Source organism: Amphiura filiformis, chromosome 10 (genome assembly GCF_039555335.1).
Source record: "Amphiura filiformis chromosome 10, Afil_fr2py, whole genome shotgun sequence".
NCBI classification, from domain to species: Eukaryota; Metazoa; Echinodermata; class Ophiuroidea; order Amphilepidida; family Amphiuridae; genus Amphiura; species Amphiura filiformis.
In genome coordinates this window covers 3,004,117-3,024,260 of record NC_092637.1, presented here as the reverse complement: position 1 = coordinate 3,024,260, position 20,144 = coordinate 3,004,117, and the positions used below count along the sequence as shown (strand labels likewise).

Sequence of the window (20,144 nt, the reverse complement as noted above, 5' to 3'; positions counted from 1 at the left end):
TTGACAATAAACAAACATTCTCATTTCATATCACCCACTATTTCATAACCAAAATTAGTAGCAAAGTCTGAACATCCAGAATTTTTATCCATGACTGAAGGCCTAACTGCTAAAAAAAAAAAATCAATTTTTGCTAAATTTTCAGTTAAATTGCTTTCAATTATTTCCCTTGTGGCACAGTGATTCAGGGTCCAAGGCATCAACTCATAATCGCAAGGACGTTTGAGGTCATGGGTTCGAATCCCAGCTGCATGAACATGTTGTGCGATTAGACAATGCTCTTCACCTATTGCTTCTCCCCCACCAGGTGTCCAAACGGGTACCTGCTTTATTCAATGCTGGAAAGGTAATAGACTCATGGTAGAGGAGGTGGTCAGTGAAGGCATCAAAATGATTGGGGATGATTGCATGGACCATCCGCCTTATCAAAATATTGGGTGATTTAAATCCCCCATCCTCCGGGATCTAGGCCTATATGATTATATACAGGCAAATCCTTACATGGTCCCTTCTCCTGACTCCAGGGGAGGCTCCTTTAGGCCTTTTGTGGTGGCATTCAGGAGTTTGATTTTTGGCCCACACACATTATGTCATTTATGTGGGGCTTATTTTATCATCCAAGTGAGCGGTTGCCTGTTTGTTTGTTTGTTTGGCTTTCCGGGCAATAACCGATCAACCTCAAACTTAGTATGGGGATAGGATATGGTTTCTTGATGTTATGTATAGTTCGGTGTCATGTTATTTGCATATTTTATGAATATTGATGAGCTTATATTTTGCCTACATTTTCATTAATCCACTCTGCAGCTTAAACACAATAAGCGATCAATTTCAATTGTGGTATGGTGATAGTATATGGTGGTCTGATGTGCTGTATAGTTTTGTGGCATGTTATTTGCATATATATGAATATTAATGAGCTTATTTGCATATTTTGCCTACATTGTCTTTAATCCACTCTGCAGCTTAAATGCAATGGTGACAGTATACTATAGATGGTCAATCTTGCTTATTTTTTATGTTTTGTATACAGGCATATTCTAGGTGTTCATACAAACTGGGCACTGCCGGACAAAGTCAGGTTAAACACACTTCAAATAATGATAGGCGGTTACTTCCCCTCATTAATTCTACCCGCTGTGGATCATGTCAAGATTTGGCCGGCAATGGACAAATTGTTCTATCTGCTCCAGGAGACTGGGTATTTTCACATTCAAGCAACAAAGCCTGATACAGTCGGTATGAAATTAGATAATTGGATGCATGGATAATAAGCTAATGATATGTTTGAAATGGCCCAATGTTTGGCTATATGTTTGGTTACTGCTACTGTGTCAACTTTCTTTTTGCCAACTTAAAAAAGACCGGGGCGATGTCCCCCAAATGATTTGAAAATTTAGAAAATCCCACAGGAAAATTGCATAAAAATGGATTTTATCCCCAATCAGTCGGTGCATCCAATAGGATGACTTGTGCCACTCCACTGGCAAAAGACACTATTTGGTGTCGGCAATATGAGTACTGTTAACAATAAGATATGGTGCTGGGGACCAAAATAATCTATGCAGTACGTTTTCCCAGACAATTTGTCTGGCATAGCCATAATCCCTCTCTTAACACTCTCTACTTACCATAGCTCTGATTGGCTCAATACATGGTACTAAACCAATCAAACTTGTTCTACATTCAGCGTTTTTCTACTGAGCAATCCGTTGCTTGTTAAAGCCATGTGTGATTTGCTCTACAGCAACGTACGCCCTCAATTTTGTTGATTTACTACTTTTTGCACCATTGTAATGGCCATTGGTGTACATAAATGCCCTGTGAAAGACTTGGCCTGAAGTACTTAAATTCCAGTAACATTTAACATTTATAATAAAAGCGTGGTGGTGTTGTAGGTCTCAAGACCAGGAGACCATCTCCAGACCTGGGTTTGCAGTTCTTGTTCCAGGTCTTGGTCTTGGATATCAAGGTCTCGGACCTCTAAAGTCTCAGTCTCAAACATTTGTGAGTTTGAGACCTGTCAGACCTTAAAAAAATTGCCTGGTCTTACTACTACAATATATTCATAAAAATGTTTGTGATGCTTGAATACCGGTATATAGAAATTCATTTCACTTTCAAAAATTATCATTACATTTAGTGTCATTTTCATTTGATAACATTAAGATAAATCTTCAGGGGGCAGATCCAAGATTGTCAATTAGGGGGGGGGGGGGAGGCTAGAATTGAGGGAGGGCCTGTGAGATTGTGAAACAGCCTTTCTGATTCTCTAGTGGGTAACAATGACATGTATTTAAAAGTCTGCTGTAAATTAGGCCATCTTAATTTAATAGTTCGCTCTCAAAGCCCTTCCCAATTAAAATCCTAATGTGGAATGCATTTGTTTCGATTTTTTTTTTTGTGGTGCTTTTTGAGCAGAATAGACCACCTTTTCATCTCTCAAGGTGTTTACACTGTTGTCAAGATGAATAATTTTATTGAGATTTGCGATTAATAGGCTATTTGACATCTGGCGATGTCAGACATGGGATTTTTGTGTTGTGTATTTAGAAAAAAATAATTAAAAAGCGGGTGATTTTATAAATGCATGCATGGGCTAAAATGGCCAGATAAGAGGTTAATTTGATAAGAAACCCACATACAGGCATCAGCATTGGGGGATGATTTGTGACAATATTGGGTGCATTCATTCCCCTGGGATCTACCCCTATATGGTTATTTGCGTCTTTGCATACAGGGAGGGCGAGTTAGCGCAGCGGTAGTTCCCTTGCTTTGCACCACTGAAGTCCCGGGTTCAAGCCCCGGTGCGGCTCAAGGACTCATGTGCACTTGGTTTATCCCGATTCCATGCTCGCTCTCGCAGGTTTTCTCCAGGATCTCCGGTTTCCTCCTGCTTTCAAAAAATTGGTGATTAGTTGTTTGGTTATCACCCAATGGAATTTGGGGAGCTGCAGATAATTGGTGGATGTTACAATCTAAGTGCAGATAGGTCTGCGCCTGAGGTTCGGCTGCAACTGGCCTAGATGATGCGATCTGATTGTGATGATTCACCATGGCAGCAAAATTACAGCGCTTTGAATCCTTCAAGATCTAGCTGAAAAAAGGCGCTATATAAATCTGAAATTTATTATTATTTATTATATAAATCCTTTGTAATGTAATTTTACACAAAATTAGGGTTAAGGTTAGAATTAGATGAAGGTTAGGATTAGGGTTAGGATTAGCTTATCACATGTATGAGAGCTTAACCCCCCAGGAGGGGCACTTAACCCAAATGACCATACGGGTATGTTCCCCTGGAAAGACCCCCCTTTTTGGATTTCGCAGCTCCCAAAGCCCCCTTTATTTGACCAAAATAGAGCTCCGATCTGAATGAACCTTGATTTTGATAATTTCAGCTCTAAAAGACCCCAAAATTGCTCATTCCTATATTTCCCCATTTTACTTGTTCGTAGCTCGGTTCGCATCTCCAAAATACCCCCTTTACTCCCAAAGACCCACCACCTCAAAATTCAGGGGGAACATACCCAATAAATTTTGTTTGATGTGCCCCCCCCCCCGGTAACCCCCACTCTGGGGGATGGAGGATGGTGTTTCCTTCTACTGACTCCAGGATAGGCACCCACCTTTTGGAGTTTGATTTTTATTGATGGTCAATCTTGCATTATTTGCATACAGGCACATTTTAGGTTCCATACAAACTGGACGCTGCTGGACAAAGGCATGTATACTTTTCAAATAATGATAGGTGATTAGGCGAAGCGTCCAAACAAATCCTTTTTGCATAAGGGAAATCCCTTTGTCGAATATCCCTTACATGTAGGCATAACAGACATGAAAATAATCTTAAGGGATTTGAAGAAGATTTTGCTGTATGACTTGATACGAATCCTCAAGACATTTGCGGACTTGACCAAGAAATCCGTTATCAAACCAATTATGACTACATGGGAGATTCTTTCATGTCCGGAATTGATTATCTACAACCATCAAGTGCCACTTGAGAGATCACAATGGATGACTCATAGTGCATGACGAAGATCGATATCACTGTTTACCACATGTTTGGGGTTTTTATAGCTATTTTTTCATGTAGATTTCGATTATGATAATAAAAATACGCAGAATTTCATATTTTTGATTAGTTTGTTTAACTATTTCATACATGCAGTGAAAACAACCCATTATCAATGGCATACATAGATAGGCCCATATAGTTACTATTGTGGTCACTATCAATAGCACTGCTCCCTGGGAGCTGGTTTTACAACCACTTTATAGCAATAGCTCTAATTGGGGTATCTGACCATCTCAAGTGGCTATTATGTTGTACAAGCTAAGGGATTCGAAGCCTTACAGCCACCACCCATATATACCCACATCAACAAACATAAATTTTGAGGATATAAGGGATTTCTCTTTCAGGATTCGTTAAGGGATTTCTCTTACACAAAAGGGATTTGTTTGGACCCTTCACCTTTACTTTCCCTCGTTAATCCTACCTACCAAATTTTTAAAATTTATCATTGAATACAGACATATTCTTGGTGTCCATACAAACATGGCAATGGAGGATCAAGGCATGTTATACATGCTTCAAGTAATGATAGGCAGTTACTTCCCCTCATTAATTCTACCCGCTGCGGATCATGTCAAGGTTTGGCCAGCTATGGACAAATTATACTTCTTCCTGGAGGAGTTTGGGTATACGCACATTCAAGCAACAAAGCCTGATACAGTCGGTATTATATAAAGTCTGCACAAAAAGTAACACAGCTGTTATAAATACGCCTATAGATTCAGAACTAATAATTGTTTTCACAATATTTCAACATAGAGAGAAGCATGATTTATTTATGCACATTTTGATACCCCATTCGTTAAATGTCGTTCAATATTAACAACACAGTAGTGCTTTTATAGAAAAGTACCCGAATTTAAAAGTTGCAGTTCACAACGATCAATGGTTATAATGCCAGCACTGTAAACACATAAAGCCCACCATTATCTTTGCGCTTACTTCAAATCAATACAAATAACTGCAACTTTTAAATTGGGGTATTTTTCTTTCAAAACACTGCTGTATTGTCAATATTGAACAAAATTGGACAAATTGGGTATCAAAATGCGCGTAAATAAATCATCATTATTTTTATGTTGAAATGTTGTGAAAACAATTATTAGCGGAATCTATAGGCGTGTTTATAACAGCTGAGTTACTTTTTGTGCAGAATTTAGATACGTGATACATGGATACAATGTAGCTTATGCCATGTTTGAATTAGTCCAATGTTTGGGGTAATGTTTGCTTACCAGTACAAGACTCCCTTTTGTGGCAACTTTATTTTTGCCAACTTAAAAAAGACCACTGATGTGGTGGCACTGTTCACAAATAAGACATGAAGCCAGGGACCAAAAATAATCTTTGCAGTTGTCCCAAGCAATTTGTCTGACATAGGCATTATCCCCTTCAACCCTTGACTCTTCTTACCTTATCTCTGATTGGCTCAATCAATACATGGTACCCTCTTTGTAACCAATCAAAATTGTTCTACATTGTTTTTGGAGCTGCTGAAAAAAGGCATTGCAGCCTATATGGTGATGCTAATGTTTGAAGAATAAACTACACGGTGTGAGATAAAAAATTTGCCCGGTCTGCACTATTCATAAATTGTTCATTCATTCATTCATTTTTCCGATGCTTGAATGCCTGATGTAGAAATTCATTTCACTTTCAAAAATTAGAGTCACGCGGTAGCCGTGACCAGCAAGTTTTAAAAAAAAAAAAGACTGATAAAGAAGACTAACAGATGCTCCCGCGAGACTATATTTACACCTAACATTAAAACACTTGACTTCTATTGTTCGATGTTATTTTTACGCTGGGTACAAAATGTATCTAAAACCATGCTAAATGTTATTTACAGTCCCAGGTGTAATATCGTGACAACTCATTAATTCCAAAAGGGCCACCAATCCTACAGTCAATCATTGCTCGTAATAAACAAATATTTTTGCTTCCATTTCACGCGGTATTTCATAGCGAAAATTAGTTGCAAATCATACTGATCCTGAATTTTTGGACACTGCTACAGGTCTACCTGGTTATCACCTTCACACTACTTTTTCAGATTCACTTCCAAATATACCCTAGCAGGTTCCTGGATACCCTACATACAAATTCTGAGCCCCATTCGCCAAAAAATCAAGTTTTTCACAATTCTTTTGTTCTTATCGGACTACGCATCCATTTATATAATAAATGCTGTATTTCGACAAAGTAATTTACGGCAGAGATCCGTGGTCTAATGGTTAGGGCGCTTGACTTCAGATACGCTATCCCGAGTTCGAAACCCGGTGACCAACTGATTTTTTTTTCAATGTTTTATTAAACAATTTATTGTCATTAATCAAGGATAACATAATTTTAAACATCCAGTGCTATTGTGATATTATTTTTTTTTATTAAAGCAAGTTGTTTGATTCTCAGGGAAATTGTTTATTGTGTTAAGGGCCTATTTAAAAACACAGCATAGTGTGATACAACACCATCAAGGATCAAAAGAAATCTGAATAACACAAGAAACTAGATCAGGTATTATAGGGTATGCAATACGACGTTACTCATTGTTATTCTCATTTAAATATATTTTGTCCTACCACGGGCAAATTCGCATGATAATAGGACAATAAAACATGATTGTGATATGTATGAATGGTTGTTGAATCGATTCAGAGACCTGACTCTCTGTCATCTTCAGCTATCGTAGAACATGACAATTGTCATATACCGTCCCGGTAGGTTGATTACAAACACTCTGTAGGTGTGGGAAATTGTTGGAAGGCCAGCAGGAAAAAAAATATCCAAATAACATTTATCAAGCATATATAGTACGGAAGCGTCTATGTGACACAACTTGACAAGATAATTATCTTGCCATGTCGACTTATTATCAGCATTATGTCAACATGACGATATAAAATATCTCGCCAAGACAACTGAACAAACAAGTCAACATGGCAAGATAAATTATCATGCTAAGTCGACATACCAAAAATGGATGTTGTCTTCGCGAAATATATTATTATGCCGAGTCAATTTAGCAACAAATTAATGTCTACATAGCAGGATATTTTGTCACGTCCAGTTGACTTAACAAACAATATAAGTCAACATGGTAAGATAAATGATCATACCAAGGAATAGTAATTTTTGACACCGTATAATTTAGATTATTGAAAAGCATCCTCGGGATGTAGAGGAGGGGCGGCCCGAAATTAAAGGGAAAATTAAATCTCAAAAGACCACCGACAACCGCCGCTCAATAGGGATATCCAACTAGATTGCCCCGCAGGGCTACAACGAACCACAAACTGCGAAATTTGGATATCCAGCTAGATTGCCCCGCAGGACTCAGGAACCACAAATCTTGAAATATGGATATCCTACAAATTAAAACCAAAAAAAGCGAAAAACCGCCAACAACTGCTGCTCAATAGAAATATTCAACTATATTACCCGAGGGCTACACAGAACCACAAACCGCGAAATTTGGATATCCAACTAGATTGCCCATAGGGCTATAATGAACCATACACCGCGAAATATGGATGTCCAACAAGTTTTAACTATAAATTAGCCCTCGATAGAGGGCAAAGCTTGAAGGATTAGGGGATTATAACCACGAACATGAAAGTTGCCTTAACAAACAATATAAGTCAACATGGTAAGATAAATTATCATACCAAATAATAGTAATTTTTGACACCGTATAATTTAAATTATTGAAAAGCATTCTCAGGATGTAGAGGAGGGGGCGGCCCGAAATTAAAGGAAAAATTAAATATCCAACTAGATTCCCCCGCAGGGCTACAAGGAACCACAAACCGCGAAATTTGGATATCCAACTAGATTGCCCCGCAGGGCTATAAAGAACCATAAACCACGAAATATGGATGTCCAACAAGTTTTAACTATAAATTAGCCCTCGATAGAGGGCAAAGCTTGAAGGATTAGGGGGATTATAACCACGAACCGCGAAAGTTGCCTTAACAAACAATATAAGTCAACATGGTAAGATAAATTATCATACCAAATAATAGTAATTTTTGACACCGTATAATTTAAATTATTGAAAAGCATCCTCAGGATGTAGAGGAGGGGGCGGCCCGAAATTAAATATCCAACTAGATTCCCCCGCAGGGCTACAAAGAACCACAAACCGCGAAATTTGGATATCCAGCTAGATTGCCCCGCAGGACTCAGGAACCACAAATCTTGAAATATTGATATCCTACAAATTAAAACCACAAACCGCGAAAAACCGCCAACAACTGCCGCTCAATAGAAATATCCAACTAGATTGCCCCGCAGGGCTATTAAGAACCACACACCGCGAAATTTGGATGTCCAACAAGTTTTAACTATAAATTAGCCTCGATAGAGGGCAAGGCTTGAAGGATAAGGAAAATTATAACCACAAACCGCGAAAGACCTCCAACAACCACCTCAATAGAAATATCCAACTAGATTGCCTGCAGGGCTATATACAAAGAACCACAAACGGCGAAATTTGGAAATCCAACTAGATTGCCCCGCAGGGCTACAAAGAACCACACACCGCGAAATATGGATATCCAACAAGCTTAAACAATAAATTAGCCCCGATAGAGGACAGGGCTTGAAGAATAAAGGAATACCACGAACCGCGAAAGACCGCCAACAATCGCCGCTCATTAGAGATATCCAACTAGATTGCCTGCAGGGCTACAAAGAACCACAAACGGCGAAATTTGGATATCCAACTACATTGCCCCAGGGCTACAAAGAATCACGGACATTTTAGTTATAGGTCGTATTTTTTATTGTCATAAATCAAGGATAATATTATTCAAACTTCTATTTTTCGCTTTATTCGTCTTATAGAGTACTTCGAACCGGATGACTTTTCAAGCTTGGAGCCACTCGGCTTCATTCATAAAAAGAAAGGAAATCTACCAAAAAAACGTTGACAACGTAAAGAAAGCAGCAAGTTTAAAATGCCCCACCTCGGCTCACTTTTTGAAACTTGGTCCCATTTTGAACATCAACAGCAAAATCGGCGTTTTTATTTTATTTTTTTTAAACAAAATACAGCGTTTCCAACAAGTTATAACGTTTTAATAATAGCATGACTGGTATTATATGCCTACTTGTTATTCATTTAATTCGATCATTAATCATGAAATTAATATTATAAAACAAAACATATATAGGATGTTGGCTTACCATGCAAGAGCAAGATTATAACCTCTCTGATCTTACAAATTAATATCGCATCGGCACATTAAAGACACATAACACATCTGGAAATATTTGAAGTTGATAATATTATAATTAAGTTTAAATCAGTCCCAGGAAATCAGTACGTTTTACAAATGGGACCAAGTTTCAAAAAGTGAGCCGAGGTGGGGCATTTTAAACTTGCTGCTTTCTTTACGTTGTCAACGTTTTTTTGGTAGATCATCATTACATTCAGTGTCTTTTTCATTTTTCACACATTTTGTTGCTTTTTGCTTCTTATTTTGAAAATGTTCCACTTAGGAGGACAGAGGCTAGAATTGGCTTAAATTGGGCTGATTTGGCATCATTTTTTTTGTTGGCTTAATTTTCTATATGTTCACAGTAAGGCTAGTAGTTCTTGCACAGGGTTCACTCAAACATATCGATATACCAGTCCCTTGCCTTTGTTGATAAACATAAGGTGAAATCATCTATATGTTTCAGGGGAATTTAGGGAGGTGTGTGCCCGATTTTCTCCTTTATGGATCTGCTCATAGTCATAGTATTGTGTTACTAGTTATGAAATTTTATATTAAAAATAATGTAATTCATACAGTATGTGTGTGTAAAGTTAACAAAAATGTAGGTACATGTAATTCTCAAACATTGGGAAAACTTTTTAAACATGTCATTTGCTTATATGCAATTTACCTCAAGACACAAAAAAATGTTTGCTTGTCCTCGACGAACATAACCAACCCTAATTTTGAAACTATTAGAAGGTTTTTTATTCTTTCAGAATTTTGACATGTATCCCAAATTATTTTTTCTTCTTAAAGGAGGATTTCGTGATCCTAGCATCCTCTTTTTATGACATTTTTCAGTAGATATCCACGAAAAAAGCTTATTTCCAAAATTTCAGTTGATTCCGATTTTTCGCTTTTGCGAGTTATGCATGATTATGTGTATTACACTGCTCCATAGACAATGTGTTGTAATTTCGTTCTGGTGCACCAGAACGAAATTCAAATTTAGCGATATTTTTTGCTAAACGAATTAATCTGCAAGAAATATTTGGTACATAAACATTATGTAGCCAGAGGTATCCAGTGGTGTAAAAATCTCAACTTTAGTGTGATAGAGAAATATCTCAATTCACATCTATTATACTGTCTCTTATTATGCATATTAGGCCTATCATGTTTTGGCTGTGATGTTTAGATATTTTCATTTTAATCCGTCCAACCAACACTGTCTTCTTTGTACATACGGTATAGAGGAAGGAAACAAGCAAGCATTTCTTTGTGGTAATAAAGGGTTAAAACAATTCCTGGGCAAGTTTGCCAAACCGAAATCAAGACCACCCCTTCCATTGGATGAAGGTTCAAGTGTCAACATTCCAAACATTTTTATGAAAGGTTCATTTATCTAAACAAAGGTTTGTTATTCCAATTTGAAACAAGCAATTATTGGACAAGTTTGCCAAGAACGCCCACCCCTCCCCCTCCCCCAGTTGAAGGTTCAATATTCCAAACAATTTTTATGAAAAGGTTCATTATATTCTAAATATTCAAAGGTTTGTTATTCCAATTTAAAACAAGCAATTATTGGACAAGTTTGCCAAGAATGAGCACCCCACACCTTCCCCCTCCCCCGGTTGAAGGTTCAATATTCTAAAAAAATTTTATGAAAAGGTTCATTATATTCTAAATATTCAATATTCAAAGGTTTGTTATTCCAATTTAAAACAAGCGAATTATTTGCATACAATTTTGGGGTACCTTGTAGTAGAGGAAATAGAAATTCACTATTTTCACACTAATTTTTAAGCAATAATTAAGCCAATAAACAAGGTAGGGTTTTTTTTACACTAATTTTTAGCCAATAATGAAGCTAAGTTTAGTTTTTACACTAATTGTTAGCCAATAATCAAGGTAATTTTGGTTTTTACCAGATCCCAAACAAGAAAACTTTACTGAGGTCTACTAGGGGTATGCTAATTTTTCAAGATATAATGTACTTCTCATGCAGTCTGGTGAATATTGTCCAAGTATTGTTTTAACCAGTATATGTTTGTGTACATTTAGGAGCTATTACTAGGCTCATCTCGAGTAGTGGTAGTGACGTCAGCGTTTTTATGGTGTTGTGTCAAATGGAGTCACCCCAGGCCTGTAGCCAGGACTTTTTGTGGGGGTGCTGATTTTGAAAAAGTGGACTTTTTTCCTAGGGGATGGGCAATTCTGTGAAAAGTGGACTTTCTTCCCCAAATTTAGACCTTTTTTGACCAAAAAAGCTTAAAATTTTTTGGCTTGCTATGCTCACAAATTCTTACATTTTTTGAAAATTTTGTATACTTTTTCAAATTTGGGGGGGGGACGTCACACCCCGCACCCCCTGGCTACGGGCCTGAGTCACCCATTCAGGTTACCCCATTTGAAATCCACACTCCCTGTGTTGAAGATTACGGTCATATTCCATCGGGGGTGTATGGATTTTAACTGGAATAGCCCATTTATTTGCTATGTGGGATTAGGTTAACACCACGATTCACAAACGTCACTTCCAAACTACTGTGGATGAATCAAAGTATATGCTACGTTTATTTGATCATGTTTGATTTATCTTCAGACATGTGCTCGCCGTTCACGTCAATTTTGCTCAGAGACAACTTGGACCGCCAATCATATTACGCATCTTTATCGGGAGTTACTTCCCGTCGCTAATACTACCTGAGAGTGACCATAGTAAAGTATGGCCTTTCATGCCGTGGTTTTACTATGTTTTGGAAGAGATGGGATATTTTCACCTGCAGGGAACAAAGCCAGATACAATCGGTATTTCTTATTATTAAGGCGGGTTGGAGGGGAGCATATTGAGACTAATAAAGCTGACACACAAGAGGAATGGTGTGGGTCCTATAAAGGAAATCCCAAGGCTTGATTAAAGGGGTGTCATTTCCGCCTCATGTGCATGATTTTTCTTGGGAGGGGGAAAATGCCACAAACTTTCATTTTGATACCACACATTCCGTTCTATGGGCCACTGTGAAACACATTTTTACTTCCAATATCAACACAGCTAGTGCAATTTACCTCAAAATTTGACAGTTGGATTATTTTGGCATAGGCCACAATGTGAGGTACAAAACACAATATGAAAAAATCTGACCACCTACCTTTAATATTAATAAAAAGTGCACTGCAGTTTAAAAATGGCTGAAAGTGGAAACGTAATGGCTCCTGCCATTCCACTCGCCTTAAAGGAGTATTTCGTGATCCTCTTTTTATGACATTTGTCAGTAGATATCCACGAAAAAAGCTTATTTCCAAAATTGCAGTTGATTCCGACTTTGCGTTTGCGAGTTATGCATGATTATGTGTATTACACTGCTCCATAGACAATGTGTTTAAATTTAAATTTGGCGATATTTTTGCTAAACGAATTAATCTGCAAGAAATATTTGGTACATAAACATTATGTAGCCAGAGGTATCCAGTAATGTAAAAATCTCAACTTTTTTTGGGAAAAGTGGGGGGATGAGGCTGTGGATCACGAAATGCCCCTTTAATAATACAATTTTAAATCACTACGGCACACATATAAACACATCAAAAAAGTAACTACCCCTTTTTGGAAGACATGTCAAAATCTGAACCAAATAGCAAAAAGAAGCCCAGTCAGTTTTTTGCACATTTTGATACCTCATGCAAATATTCATTACGTGGACAGTACCTGAACAAATTGAAGCAGAAAGACCTATGAAAAAACCAAATCACTGGTCATGTATATTCTTACATCAACATAACCCTAATATGGACCATAGTTTTTTGCTATCGGAATGCAGAGAAGGAACAAAAGAGGAGAGCAGATGAACAAAGATATCACTTGGTACCCCCCGGGAATTGACCTTTGGAGTGGACCCCTTGAGTGCCATGCACACATCACGGACCTCATGCCACAGGGGTTTCGCTGGCCTGGTCAGTGATTTGGTGGGTATTTTTGACTCCTGAATAGGGTGATTGTGCAATGGCATCGCATCGCATGGCATGTATGCATGCACACAGAGTGGTTTCCTTGTAAGATGTTGTAAGATTTCATAGCGTTAGGGTTAATCTTGCACCTGTTTTAACTAGTCAATAACAAAATAAGGCTTGGTGCTATTGAAAAAAAAAAAAAAAAAAGGATGATGAATATAATAAGACCAATGGTTTTGGTTTTTTCACAGGTATTTCTGCTACAATATTTTAAGGCAATGTCCAAATAATGTGTTGCTAGGGTGACCCTTTCAAAGAAAAAGATGCAGTTTCAAACCTTGTACTAAAGCTACTCAAACCAATGTAAGATGATATGCAAGAATCACTTATTCTGGATGACCAGGCTTTCGATTGCAACAAAAGCAACATTTTGCTACCTGCCGATCTAACATTGCCTCTGATTGGTCAATTACATGATATCTTCATTTTAATCACCAATCAGAATGGAGCTTTACAAATAATTCACCCCATTTTTTTGCATGGTGAAATTATTCTAACAACGTTGCTGATTGGTCCAATTGATAATGAAAACTTCTTTTTGACCAATAGGCAGGTAGTTCTCATGGGGTTCTGATATTTTTCCATTTTCCTGCAGGTCATGGGCTGAATGATTCTCCTGTTGGCTTAGCAGCCTACATCCTGGAAAAGTTCTCCACATGGACAAACGCAGCCTGGATAGATCTGGATAATGGTGGTCTGGATAACTGGAAGACGGATGAATTGTTGACTAATGTCATGTTGTATTGGATGAATGGGGCCATTACATCATCTATGAGGTTCTACAAGGAAAATATAGCGATGTTGTAAGTATCATTTTGTATTTCGTTTGTCCAGTTAGCTCACTACTCCCCATTCCAGAAAAATACAGCACTTATTTTTGGGGTTAAAAAATATTATCAAATCCTAATCATTCATTTAGTCCTAACTGGAGATAAAGAAAAAGTTACCTATTTTACTAATTTCTTGAGAAAAGAGCCAAAAACATGTTCTTTTGGCATGTTTCTGACAATCGAGTCACAAAAATCACAGACTTGGAATAAGTGTAAGCATTCAAAATCTTGAGTATATGCTGAAATTTTGCTCTAATTTTCACTTTTTTGAGTTTAATTAAATGGTTGTTATATTTATAAGAATGAAACAATGTCTTTTCCAAAAATGCATGAACTGAAATTAGTCTTAGTACAAGTCTTTGGGCTTGATTGTCACATCACAGCATACGAAAAAACACCCTAAAAAGCATGTTTGGCCCTTATTTCCAAAAATTGACAGAATAGTCCATAGTATACAAATATTAACTGTCTATGAGTGTGATGGTCGAAATATAATCACAAGGTGAAAGATGGATTGTTATTCCACGAGCCGTAACGGCGAGTGGAATGGAACAATACATCTTTCACCGAGTGATTATATTTCACCATTACATGAATTAAGACAGTTAATATTTGTTTTATATCACTAAATACATAAATTCTATTACTAAAATACTATTTAATGTAGGAAATACATTTTTTCATCGACATAACACCATGTTTTGCCCTGATATAGGCCTACTTCACATTTTGGGGTCCACCCCATAACTAAATCGGCGAGTCTAAGAGTCAGCGCACGGCTTGGCGCAGGCGCACTACGGCCCAGCACTGTGATGGTAAAAACTGTCACACGCAGAGGCTGATGGCAAAGTTGATAAATGGTAATGTCTAAAATTTATGCATGGTTGATATAATGCTAACTGTATGATTGATAACTACAACACCCTTAAAATTCTTATCTCTCTTCCAGCTCTGAAACTAACCGACCTCCAATCAAAGTGCCTTCTGGAATAACTGATTGCCCAGGTGAATTAGCCAGGACACCTGAACCATGGGCTAAGAGTCACTACCAAGATCTGGTACAGTATACCACAATGCAAAGCTGTGGACACTTTGCTGTATTTGAAGAACCAGCACTAATGGCAACAGAAATCAGAAATTTTATACATAAAGTAGAGAAGGGCGTAAGACCATGATGTAGTTGTTTGAATTCCTTTCAGGGATAATGAAGAAATCAGATGCAAAATGGCTTATATTTATACTGGGAATTTCAATTGAATGAACACAGCTTTAAACAGCTGTATTCGATCCAACCATGATTAAACTACATTGTACAATGCGAACACACAACCTTGGATACAATACTAACCAATCACGAGTGCGTTGGCATGGTTGGATTCACCTCCGCGTTATGTACGCACAGTCACACACTGGCGTACATCACGGAGTGTACGCAAAAAATCATCACGCTATGTCAGGCTGTGTTCATTGAAATTTCCACTATAAGTGCTGCCCTGTGTATATTTTGTATTAATATTGTTATATTATTTTATGTAATGAGATGCCATGTAATCACAAATTAGGGAGGATTATAATCAATAAGAATACAGTACTGGGCTATTCCAGTTGAAATCCATACACCCCATACGGAAGACATGAGTGAATCCAGTTGAAATCTACACTCCCTGTGTGGGAGATTAAGGTCATGACTTCCATTGGGGGTGTATGGATTTCAACTGGAATAGCCTATTAAAGTGTGTATCAATTAAAAAAATAAACATGTACCGTATTCATTCCAATAAGCGCCCATGCCCCAATAAGCGTCCACCCAGGGTATTTTCAATCTGCTAAAGGGTACCATTAATGTTGAAGTGACGGATGGACGTCGATACAGTGAAATAGCTAGGGGATTAGAAGTCCTGTATAAATATGCAATATATTTTCTGCATCAGAAAAGCTACTGGAACGTCTCAGGACCCTTTTATAACGTATGTAAATTTGTCTCTAATAAACGCCTGTTAGGAAAAAATTGGGTAAACCATGTAAAAAATAAGCGCCCACCCATAATGACTTTGTTAAGCGCCCTGGGCGCCTATTGGAATGAATATGGTACACCAAAATATAAAATCACACTAGCACAGGGCAGCAATTATGTATATTGCATTTTGAATCTGAACTCTTCATGATTTATGATTAGAGAAGTTAGACAAGGAGGGTCTGAATCTGTATGGCCTATAGTGTGTCTTGTCTCAAGTTGAGAGTAATGCCATGTTGGATTTCGCTGTGGCAGATTTAAATCAGTGCGTTTATAAGGCTGAGTTGCCAATGTACGGACAAATCGCCCTTCTACGCACATGTATACATCTCACAGGTTAAGGTTAGAGGGCATGATACAAATCTGCGAAATTCAACATGACGTTACTCTCAACTTGAGACTAGACACACTATACATGTATGTAGTTTGTAATGCAATGGGCAATCCTCCATATTGGATTGTCACATGAGGACCAAAAAAACTGCACCTGATTTATAGATTTAATTACACAATTCTTTCAACACATGCTTTTAAAACATGTTGTTACCAATATTTTTGTAAAAAACAATTCTCAGAAAAAATGCACACTGCAAATGAATCAGTCTAAAATCTCCCATTTACATTTCACTACCTGGAGAGAATTGATCAAAAATTGAATTCCCTCCTGATGGTAGGATCTGTCAATGAGTTGACCAGATCACAAGTATGTCATTATAGCTAGAGGCAGTATATAACACAAATGGATCATTGAGTTACATAAAATGACCTTGTGTGTTATTTGGTTCCCAGGAAGTGAGTTTTGTCTGAGGCAATTTGTGGTTAAATGTTGATTCCTCACTACAAGAGTTATTACCGTCGATTTGGTTGAAAAAGGAGGTGGGACATGATCAAATCTCTCCAGGTAACAAAACGTAATGTAATGCCTGGTCTAATCTATTTGTTTATAACATTCCAACTCTGATAATCTGTTGATATGTACCAAAGAAATTGTATTTTACTTGCAGCTCTTAAATGCTCTTTATCAGCAATATTAGATCTGCTATTATACCAAAGAAATTGTATTTTACTTGCAGCTCTTAAATGCTCTTTATCAGCAATATTAGATTTAGATCTGCTATTATATTATATAAGTATAAACAGCGATTCAATATCAATGATTTTATAGAATAATATTTTCACTCTACTTCTGCAAATCATGGAAACAATGTGTTGGGTAACTTGTGCATCATGATCATTGTTTTCATCGCTAATCATGTATTTTTTTACTTGGTGTTTTTCAAACAATGTTGTGCATGTAGCTTGAACCCTCGTTGAAGCCATATTCCTCAACACCCCCCCCACCAACGTTAACAGGCCCAACAACACAGCTAACAATATGACTCCAATCAACATTGTATGTGGGGGATAGGGAGTCAATTTTAATGCATGGTAGTAAAGTGTCTCAAGACCTTTTTCCAGGATTGTAGCTCTTCAGGTACAAGGGTAAATTTTACCTCTTAGGCATCATCTATATGTATATGTGCTCTTGTCAATATACACCAGGCACAAAAAGAAACTCGTCAGTTATATTCGTCCTTTGCTGTTCAATAACTTGATAATTTTAGATTATTCTGAATATACATTTTGTTAATTGGACTTTTCTTTCTCATTTGACACCCTGTTCGTGAACATTGACCAAGAATTGACCAAGATATGCGCCTCCAAACTCTCAAACCCCAAAATGAAAAGTTGCAATTTTAACGATTCAATTGTGCCTGTTACACTGTGTGCTTTATTGATTGGCCTGTGGTGCTTGTGTGCAATACAACGATGCGTTCCCATTGAAAATCGTTGAAAATGCAACTTTTGATTTTGGGGTTTGAGGCTTTGGAGGTGCATATCTTGGTCAATTCTTGTTCGTTTTTCACGAACAGGGTGTCAAATGAGAAAGCAAGGTCCAATTAACAAAATCTATATTTCAGAATAATCCAAAATTATCAAGTTATTGAACAGCAAGGATGAATATAACTGACGAGTTTCTTTTTGTGCCTGGTGTAGAGGGATTATGTACTTAGGCTATACCTTACTGTAGTAAGAATTTCATGTGAATGAACACAGCATGGTGAACACCTGCGTACACTTCCTGATACCTGCGCGTGTACACTCCGGGGTTTGTGAATCCAACACACTCCTGATTGGTTTTTATTTTAGATGTCTTTCACTTGGTTTTAACAGTATTTTAGCACCACACACATTGTCTTTTGAAATCCTATCACATTATGTACTGCTGTATTCATTCCAATGAAATACTCATTATAAACAATTTGGAATGGAGAGTTCAAAGGTCAGTTTATCAAATCATGTCAATATATTTTGTGAGGAAAATCAAAATCATGATACTTTAGTCAATCCTATGATCAGGATTGTTTTTTTTATTGTGTTGTATTCATATCATGAGGATACTGCTAAAGCAACATTAGAATATCTGGAGCATATATATTATTTTTTTAATATGGTTGATTGTGATTGTGGTACAGTAAATTTAACACACTGAAAAGTTCTACATAAGTCAATAAGTTGCCAAATTGAATTAAGTGGTGTGTCTGTCTTTGATCAGTGAGAGAAGGTGAGAAAACAAAGTCACATTTCATATTTTGGTCTTCGCTAGTTACTCGCAACTCTCTCACTGCTTCCCACTGACCAAAGGCTTAAGCACCTGTTAATGCAAAGTGGCAGCATATTACCTATTATGTAATTTTAACATTATAATTCACTGCATTGCGATTATCTCACAGTCACATATAGGTGCGTCAGGAATATTGGCGTATAGTGTCATCATGCGTGTGGCTTAAGTACAGAAGAGTGTATCAAGCATTTCTATGACAACATGAGTTAAATGGGCTATTCCAGTTGAAAGTCATACACCCTATGGAAGATATTGCAAGCTTAATCCCACACATAGGGGGTGTAGATAGATTTAAATGTAGTCACCCATTCAGGTAACTATATTTGAAATTCACTCTCTGTGTGAGATTATGGTCATGTCTTCCAGGGGATGTAGGGATTTCAACTAGAATAGCCAAATGCTATGATGACACAGCCACCAAATTGTGACATTTAAAAAAAATATATAGTTTTTCAACAAAATAATTTCAAAAAGCTGAATTAATTATGTTGCTATGATTATTTTCAACTTTATTGCAAGATAATATAACATCTATATTTTCAAAATCAAAGATAATTTAACTTTATGTCCAAAGTGACAAAAAAACACCAAAACACATTTATGTACCATTGAGCTGCTTTATGTAGTAGTCTTTATAATTCTCAGTAATTATAGCTAATGATAAATAGTGTATACATGCAGTATACAAAATTAATATTGAATTCAATTGAAATAGATATACTGAGCACTATGTCAAATTAGATTTTCCCAAACTTGACAGTTTATATATTTATACCATTGAACAAACAATAGGTAGGCAATATTTAAAACAAATTCTTTTCCAAAGATTGAAGAATATACAGGCTGTATCGAAATGATTGTTATCCATCAGTTTTCAGTGATTATAAACAAAACTGTCACATCAAAACTCAACATAAGAGCTGCCTAATTAGTAGATTTATGTATTAAAAGGTTATAGAGCTATTATTGTGGTCATTTCAACATATACAAGATGATCAAATGCTGCATATTAAAATGCAGGCTCTTTCATAAGCATCAAAACCGGGCATCAAAAATTAGGAGTACCAAACATTTTGATACAGCCTGTACAAACATTAACTGTCTATGAGTGCGAGTGTCAAAATACAATCACAATGGATTGTTGATGGAACAATAGCATACATCTTTCACCAAGCTGAGACTAGTATACCTTAGGTATACTACTATCTCAGCACCAAGTGATAATATTTTGACCATTACACAAATTTGAGACCGTTAAAATTTAAGTTACAGTTAAAATTTGTTTTATATCACTTATACATAAATTCAATAACATTTCAAGAATATTTCATATTTT

At 36.9% G+C, this 20,144-nt stretch overlaps 1 protein-coding gene across 3 annotated transcripts in view; it reads left to right on the top strand.

Moving 5' to 3' along the window:
• Positions 1-17,242, top strand: part of LOC140162422 (epoxide hydrolase 1-like) — a 32,632-nt gene extending 15,390 nt beyond the window's left edge. The window contains exons 7-9 of one of the 3 annotated variants that reach the window (XM_072185651.1): positions 11,894-12,099; positions 13,895-14,102; positions 15,079-17,242. In XM_072185651.1, the coding sequence (XP_072041752.1) occupies positions 11,894-12,099; positions 13,895-14,102; positions 15,079-15,304 (640 nt within the window). In that variant the 3' untranslated portion in view covers positions 15,305-17,242. Of the gene's footprint in view, positions 1-1,033; positions 1,240-11,893; positions 12,100-13,894; positions 14,103-15,078 lie in introns of all 3 variants that reach the window. The other 2 variants (XM_072185652.1, XM_072185653.1) reach the window with 2 other exon arrangements.
• Positions 17,243-20,144: the final 2,902 nt, after the last annotated feature.